Source organism: Montipora capricornis, chromosome 3 (genome assembly GCF_036669925.1).
Source record: "Montipora capricornis isolate CH-2021 chromosome 3, ASM3666992v2, whole genome shotgun sequence".
NCBI lineage: Eukaryota > Metazoa > Cnidaria > Anthozoa > Scleractinia > Acroporidae > Montipora > Montipora capricornis.
In genome coordinates this window covers 1493924-1502857 of record NC_090885.1, presented here as the reverse complement: position 1 = coordinate 1502857, position 8934 = coordinate 1493924, and the positions used below count along the sequence as shown (strand labels likewise).

Sequence of the window (8934 nt, the reverse complement as noted above, 5' to 3'; positions counted from 1 at the left end):
GTTTTCTTATTAATGATGGTAATAGGACTGAGTGGAGTCAAGAGAGGATGAGGTAAGAGAACAGTGCCCTATGCCCCACCATAGTTTTTCAAAATTTATTTTTAATTTCGCAAAGCTATTTTAAGTTCTCGTTCCCAATGCCGCACATATTTAAAATCCCATTACGTCATTACAACTGACCAATCAGGTGCCTCTCTAAAAATAGCTGCGTAGCTAAATTTCTGGGGTTTCATAATGCTTTTTAAGCTCAGTTACGTGTGAATTGGGAGAACGCAAACGCATTCTCGTCCACCATCTTGGGAAGAGGACTTGAATGACCTATGCCTGCCTGTCTTACTTCCCTTGCGTTTGCATTGCACGTGTGAGCTTTGTTTGCGTTTGCATTTTCGTCGTACGTGTGAACCAGGCTTCAAGTTTGCCGTACACGCGATGCTCTATCTCTGTAACTTAAAGATACGTCACAAAAGCAACTAATTCATCATATTACCAAAATGGATAACGTTGATCCGTGTTGTTAAAAATATAAAACATCACATCAGTAAATATCCTAAACTTATTTCAAGCCTTTAGGATGTCTATTCCTGCCATGTACGGCTGTCTACACAGGGGAATTTTCATATTAATAATGTAATAGGACCGAGCGGAGTCAAGAGAGGATGAGGTAAGAGAACGGATCCCCATGCCCCACTTTAAGTTCTCGTTCCTAATGCCGCGCATATTTAAATTTCATGACGTCATTACAACTTGCCAATCAGGGGCCGCTCTAAAAATAGCTGCACGACTAAAATTAGATTTTAAAAAATTATCATTGGAAGAGACCTATGTGTGGGGGATCCGTTGTCTTACCTTATACTCTCTTGGTGGAGTACAATTCAGCGAGTATTTGGGCGAGTAATTTCGATTATCAATTAATCGTAACTATTACAAAATTCGAGAAGATGACGGTGACAAAATTTCTAGATTTTCCCCTTCTCTTAGTTCTTTTCTTTCCTCTTAGCCCGGTTGTTCGAAAGCCGATTAACCTAATTCAGGATTAGCGTAAACTTTTGTTTTAGATTTTCAACGTTTTGGTGAAAGTTTCTTTTGCTTATTTTTGGTTTTCACGATTGACTTCTGCTAATGAAAAGTTTTGGCTAATATCAGCGTTGAACAGCATTTGGGAATAGAGAAATAAACTTCTTGGTATTTTTTTAATCTGGGATTAGCGTTAATCGGCTTCTGTACAACGGGAGAAAGATAAAAGATTCAAGTACAAATAGCGCGCGCTTGATGACGCGAACAACAGTTCAATGAGCCATTTCCGCGTTGGTGTTTGTTATGATTATGATTAATAATGCTAATAGGACTCAGTGGAGGCCAATTTGGTCTGTAATCGTGCGAGTGATTAACCAAATTGGACGACCGCGTAACGGGAGTCCGATTTGTTTAATAGTATGATTACAGACCAAATTGGACGACACAAAGTCCTGTTACTAATTAATCATAACCATTACAATTTCCCAGAAAACAAAATTAATGTATTCCTTTTTCACTGTCCAATGTTTCAAATTTGGCTATTTTAGAAAATCCCCAGTTTGGTAGGGTAAGTGGTGGTTGCTATGGTTATTGTTATAAATTCTGTCATTGGTGAATTAAGCTGAGTGCACTTAATATGATTGGCTGATGTAACTGTCCGATTTGAGGTATCCGATTGCGAACAACTGTCCGATTTTAACTCTACACAATAATTAGATTGGTTAGATTGGTTATGATTAATGACGTAATGAACGCGAGGAGTAGTTTTTGAATCTTTTTGTGTCAAAAAGTTTAAATGATATTCAATCTGTTTTGCAAACAGTAGGAAAACAGCAAGAAATACCCCACCCTAATGCATGTGATTGACGCACGAATGTCGTAGGTGTCCAATTACAGGAATCCAATTTCAAATTGGATACATGTAATTCGACACTCACCTGATCGCGCGCCAATTACAAATAGGCGCTCAAATCACTCGCACGATTACTCCTGGAATTGCACTCCACTCAGTCCAATTACTGTTACAAGTCAGGGCTGTTGATAACCAATCAGGTTTCAGAATTTTGTGAAAGTTTCAATTAAAAGTAAAATTTAAAGGTAGTCGTTCTTCCGAGTTGGAGCTTATGGTGCAATGAGACACCAAAGATCATAAGGTAATTAAGGTAATTACCAAAGCGTAATCAAAGCGTAATCAAAACGAACATCAGTAAAAGCTTTTTCCGGTCCGGACTATTTTGTCCTCTTGAAGGTATTATTAAAGTTTTAGAGTTTCAAAAGGAAAAATACGTCCTCTTTTACCAAGTTAAGATTCCTTAAAGGGGTAAATTGCTTTCGAATGATATTTTTCATTGAAAAAAGCAATCAGCACACTTGTATCAGTTAAAAAGTACTTACAGAAAGCAAGGACAAGCCAGCTCAGGATGACAGTTCTTCTTCTCTCCATCTTACATTCAGTCTTCAAAAGAAATAAATATACAAATCGTCATTACTGAATTTGCTCGCATTAGCTTTAGCTTGCATACCACCCTTTGACACTCAATGGTCTTTCTCTCTGTTCTCACTTGTTGTAATAATTCTCCCGGTTCTCTCTGAAATTTTAAATCAACGTTTTTATGCTCGGCAGTTAAGATCTTGTTCACAAGAACTGTTTTGTATCCCAGGATTAAGAACTGTGACTTATGGACATGGCACGTGTTGCAGGTCCTAAACTGTGGAATGAGGTTCCACTTTGAATAAGGTAGACACCAAATGTTAATACATATAAAGAAGATAAAAAAAAACTTATCTTTTTAAGCAAGCGTTCCTTATAAAATTGGTAGACTAATATATATCGGATGTTACGTATTCATAGTTATTGTAATGTTATTTCTAGTTTATATATGTTTAATGTAATGGTGTAATAACTGTCTTAATCAGTTCACATATTGCTGCACTGTTAATTAACTTTTCGTTAACATTACTTATTTCAAACCGCTATGAGCAATTAGTATCACCCAACTAGTGGACTAATGCAAATGCTGCATTTTGATTGGCTGCGCTACTAGAGGACTATTAGTAATAGTCCTCGAGTAGCGAAAAGCGAGACCCTTTTTTTTCGTTTTATTCCCAAATAAATATATTTTCAACTTGCATTTGCTAACTTTATTATTGCCTTTTCTGTCCGACTAGTTGGGTGATACTAAAACAATTAGACCCTTCGCCCTCAAGGGCCATGGGTCAATAGCCCATTCGGCTTCGCCTCATGGGCTATTGACCCGTAGCCCTTGCGGGCTATGGGTCTAATTGTTAATTAGTGTAATAGCGCTATAGAAATCATTAAATATATTACTATTTTATTATTATTATTATTATTATTATTATTATTATTATTATTATTATTATTATTGTCGCACAGCATTTATAGCTGGTGATGGAACGAAGATGGCAGCTGTTCACAACCTGTGAACTAAGGTGACACCGTCAATTCTAGTGTCCATTTTCCGGCAAACATGAAGACGACAAATCCCACACTCATTTTGTGACTTGACGTTTGCAACCTTATTTTGGAGTTCGCGATAAGACGAATCTTCTTGGGAAAATGATCCATTCCAAGGTCACGTTAGTGAATACACGTTAGTGAAATCTGACGATAGTTCTCTCTAAGATTCCTATTTCCTTTCTTGTGCACCGGAGTAATATTGGCGTTTTTCCACATTGTTGGTAGCTGACCCAACGAAAAAGATGTATTCAAAAGTAACGCCAACGGAGAAGATAACACCTGACTACATTCTTTCAGAATCCGTGGCGATATGCCGTCTGGCCCAGGGGATTTATAGATATTCAAAGTTTTCAACATTTTTGCGACCCCTGCAGGGGAACAATAAATGTTGCATATATTCTGATTAGTGACATAATCAAAATCTGGAATGTTAGCTTGGTCCTCAACAGTAAATACCGACGAAAAATAATGGTTCATGCTATTTGCAATACTAATATCGTCATTTAAAAACTCGTCGTTAACTTTTAAGGATACTAAATCGCTTGATCCTTTTCTCTTGGATTTTACATAACTCCAAAAAGGCTTCTGACTAATGTTTGATTTTAGCTCCTCGGTCAGATTGTTTATGTACCGCCATCGCACGGAATTACACTCCCTTTTTAGCTGATTATTAAACTTACGATAATTGACCCAGTCAGATTCCTTAGGCGATTTTTTAGCTCTCTTGTAGAGTAGTTCCTTTTTTCGGCAGAGTTTGATAAGTTTGCAGTCAATCCATGGTGCATTTGTGGATCTCTTGACTTGATGTTTTGGAATACATTCGTCAACAGCTGATAGTAGAAGATCCGACCATGCAGACCAAACAAGATCGATGTTGTCTTCAAGAAAAGCACAGTGCCAAGGGGTGTAATTCAAGAGATTCCGAAGATGTTCCCAGTCCGCCTTTCTGAAGGAATAGGCCAATTTCTCGGACCTACGATCCCCGTAAGAAGATCTCGATAGAAGAAGATTTATCGAGTTGTGGTCGGAAAAAGGTTGACCAACGGTTAGGTCGTGTACTAGGTCAGGCGAAGAAACAAAAGCTAGGTCTAAGATGTTCTCTTCTCGAGTCGGGTCCTTGACTAGTTGGGTAAGGAAATTGTCGTGAATAATTTCGCATAGCAGCGTGGTGTGGTCTCAGCTCCTCGAGGCGCAGTTAGATTCCCAGTTTATTTCGGGCATATTGAAGTCTCCTAAGAGTAGCAGGTCGGTGTTTAGTGTCGAAAGAACGCTATCAAGAGCTGTTTGCAGATCCAGCAAAGAATTTATGTCGCTTTTGGGTGGCCTATAGAATACCCCTAAGTTAACTTTACCGTTTCCTGAAACAAGAATGTCTACAAAGAGTAGTTCAGAATCACATAGAAGATCTTCTCTTTGGAAGGCTTTAACTGTATCCCGCGTAGCTATTAACACACCGCCACCTTTACGGCCATTGTAAGGACGGTCTCTTCTGAACACCGTGTAATGTGAAGGAAACAATTCGCTGTCTGTTATTGTGCTGTCTAAATGGGTTTCCGTGAAAACCATAATATCGTAACGATAAGTAGCGATTTCCAATTCCAACAGGGCCGTCTTGTTAACTAAGCTTCTTGAATTAGCATAGAAGATAGATATATCAGATTTGCGATGTCGATTTCCGTAAGCCACGTTGCTGTCATGATTGCGATTACTTGCGCGGCTCGGACACGGGTGAGGATGGACATCTCCATGGGAGATGATACGTTCAACATTGAACACCGCGGAGTGATTGCTGTAATAGGGTATCCTACTTTGAGCGAAAAGCTTCTTCTTCAATCTTTCTGTTACACTTGCAAAGTTCCGAAAATGGCGGACACAACAAGACGGACTAAAGAACACGTGGCCATTTCTTTGCGGGTTTTCACGTAGAAAGCCAAGAAAAACACTACAATCTATGTAGTCGTGTGGTTTCGCCGTACAAATATCCTGGTTTCGGAGCGGTAGGAATAAGAAACACAAGCAGGTTAAAAGGATACTCGGCGGAGCAGCACTTACACGTCCGACCGCCATACCGAGGAACATGATCATATATTGTATTGTGCTTATGAAATGTCAGCATTTAAGTCAGTGTTAATGTACACTAGGTATTTTTGGTGATTTAAGACATTTTAACCGTGAAAATTGAAAGAAAACATTTATGTAAATGAAGAGAAAGCTGTATCAGAAATACAGATAGTGATTAATAAAACATTTCTTTTGTATCACCCATCATGAATTATTAATGAGTTTTAGAAGTAAACATGGTGGCATCTTGAACTTCCTTGTACTAAATCGAAATCGAGACCCGTATATAAACCATACTTGTTTTGCATTTTAACAAGCACTGGATCGTCTCTGTTTCTCATCGAAAAGACCTTTTCTTTGAGGGTTTTGAGGCTGTTGATGAAACTTGCGGGAGATTTTGGTTTTGACTTCATTCATAGGATGCGTTTATCTTGGTCCGAGGAACTCGCATGCACACACAAACGTCTTTCAGCACGGGAAACCGGGCTGGAGAGTTACATGACAATTTTCTAGCCTGGCTTACCGAGAGCGCGGCAAACGGGCCTACCCATCTCATTTAAAGGAATCGAAATTTCACAAAGGAAAAGAAGCACTACTAGAGATATCGGTAAAGCAGGCTAACCCGTTTAAACGGACTGCCTCTCCTCATATAAAAGGGCCCCTAGATTAGCCTTTGCGACCTGCCGGTCTGCTTAAATGTACATTTGTTTAGATAGTAAAGTACGTAAAGCATGTATGAATGCATGAGCCTGGCGCATTTGTGCCAAGTTGTTAAGCCGTGTGATCTCAGCGGAAAACTGGTTCCTAAGTCAGTCGTTAGCGCTCTTAGCCTGAGCCAACATGTTCAGTTGTTTTCAAAAAAACGCGGGGTCAGATATTTTCATTTTCGTTTGCGAAAGCACGAGAAGATATATTAACCAGGTAAATGACAGGCAATCGCATTTCTTAGCTCCAAGTCGTATTGCTTCGCCTGTGATATTCTAGTGCTCCATCATTTATATTGCATCATAGCTTTAGTCCCAAGAGAGTACAGAGTACCGATAGATCAGCGCGCTGGACTAGGAATCCATAGTTTAAATTTCCTGATTCAGGTCATGGTCTGACTGCTATTTCGTTCAACGTCTTGCTACGCTTGTAAAAGAAGCTAATATTTGTAGTTGGGTTTCTTTGAATGATTTCTTTCATTGGCTTTTAAAAGCCCCCAAGTAGAGCGGAAATTAACATAAATTATAATTAACAACATGTTAATACCGAGTAAGTCGACCCCGGTAGCCTCGCAGCTCCTACAAGGTCTCACCTGATTGGAGACCACCCTTGAGGTTTAACAAAAGAACAAATAACAGAAACAATGGACCCTAGTGGATTGAGTTGCATCCCTTTTGTTTTAGGCATAGGGTCCATTGTTTCTGTTCTTTGTTGTTTTGTTAAACCTCAAGGGTGGTCTCCAATCAGGTGAGACCTTGTAAGAGCTGCGAGGTGACGTAAAACGCGAGGAAAAGAGTCACGTTCTCTCGATGTGATAAATTTATTTTTCTTTATGGTCGCGCTCGAGATTATGGCTTGAAACGTTCACATTTTGAGGCGAAAACCTGGTGTTGGAGAGGAGACCTTGTGGTTGTTACGATGTTCAACATCATTGGCGACCAGGCGCTAGTAAGGGACTTCAGAATATCCAGCATCGTTTGAAGAACGAAGCTATTCATACGCATATCATTATACTTGAATTATAAATCAGCGATGTCAAAATTGCTAAGCGATGTTTTCGATTATCTAGGTAATTAAATTACTTAAATTAAAGAGGTGTGAAAATATTAAGGGTTTGTTTCTGGTAACATAATGGTAGTCTTTACACTAGATCGTAAGTAAACTTAGAAAAATCTCAAGTCAAGTCATTGTTTTCTTACCTAATGCATTAGATACAAATAATGCAAATACTTCAAGTAAACTTAAGCACTATGCATGTTAGTAAGCTGTGATTGACATGTTTGGACCTCCTGGCGCCGGTCGGTCGGATGGTTTTCAAGTCAATTATTTCATGCTTGCATCGTCTGAAATTTCCGACTTTAATGAGATGCAAAGTAAAACTTAGCCTCTCTTAATTAACTCTTCCTTAACAGCCAAGCGTAAAGACTACCATAAATCTACTGTCAGGTAAAAAGTTTGGCGTGTTGAGTTTGGGTTGCATTTTCCTGATGTACAGCATCTCGTAGATCAAAGAGTACGTCCTTTTGCGGCATTTCTTTGGAGTCGAAGCCGAGTCCTGTAATTTTCAGTATCAGAGTATTTATGTTCAATGATTCGTTGAAAGAGATGCCGGGATGTGTACCCAGCATAATCGTCATCACACAGATCACAGCCTAGAAACTTTAGACAACGCAATGATGTGTTTACAAGAAATAAAATTATTGATTAAATCAAAGTGACACAGGCCAAACCTGCCACCAATAACTAGCATTGCCTAGTGTCTATAAATATGCTTATGTGATCCGCCTGTGTGATGCAGATTATGTTGGTTACACTTCCTGGTGCCTCTTCCAACGTATCGCCAAACACAAATATTCTGGCATTTACAGGACCAGTTTACAATTCTAAAGGAATGCTGTTTGGTCAACGAGATGCTGTACTTGAGGAAAAACACAACTCAAACTTAACACGCAATCAGATCCGTTCGTGCAAAACTCTCTGCATGACAACAGATTTATTATATTTTATCAGAACCTAAGCCTCGATATTTTTACCCCCCTCTTTCATGTATATATATCTATCTCAGTAATCGACTTAGTATTTTAATTAGCTTCATGACAGTCCTCGAAACGTCGCTCAACAACTTTGAAATCGCTGAGTTCTATTCTTAAATGTTTTACCAAACCTTACGTTATGTGCATTATACAACATTCGTAAATGTATACTGTAATTTCGACTAAAGTAACCTTAAAACAATGCTGGGATACAGTTAGGCTTGCCTAAAGCCTTTAAACTGAGATGTCATTGAACTATTTCCTACCTTGCATGAGAACTTACGGCCTTTCTGTGGACGCTGTAAGCGATAAGGCCCAATTGGAACACGCGATGAACAAGTCAAGTGCTATATCGCCGAAGGCTCTTTTCCTTGGTCTCTTGCGCAAAATCTCAAAAGACGGCTGCGGAAGTAAAATATATGTAAATGCAAAAAAAGTAAATGCTTTCTTTATAGTGAAACTGCATTTAGTTATCAAGCTAATTCGTAGGCACCCCACTTTTTAATAATAAAAAAAGAAACAATTGATTTAACTTTAACAGAAACATGATGGTAACCAGTTGGCTGTTTACAAAGCGTGATAGAGTTGAATCCGGGACAACCGCATGCACTGGCAAACCCAACCCCCTAACCACTGAACCAC

General features: G+C 39.0%; 1 protein-coding gene across 1 annotated transcript in view; it reads right to left on the bottom strand.

Annotated features, from left to right (window-relative positions):
* Positions 1 to 8701, bottom strand: part of LOC138041856 (uncharacterized) — a 103196-nt gene extending 94495 nt beyond the window's left edge. The window contains exons 1-2 of the mRNA XM_068887536.1: positions 8559 to 8701; positions 2410 to 2470 (exon numbers count right to left, since the gene is read on the bottom strand). Coding sequence (XP_068743637.1) covers positions 2410 to 2458 — 49 coding nt within the window. The 5' untranslated portion in view covers positions 2459 to 2470; positions 8559 to 8701. The remainder of the gene's footprint in view (positions 1 to 2409; positions 2471 to 8558) is intronic.
* Positions 8702 to 8934: the final 233 nt, after the last annotated feature.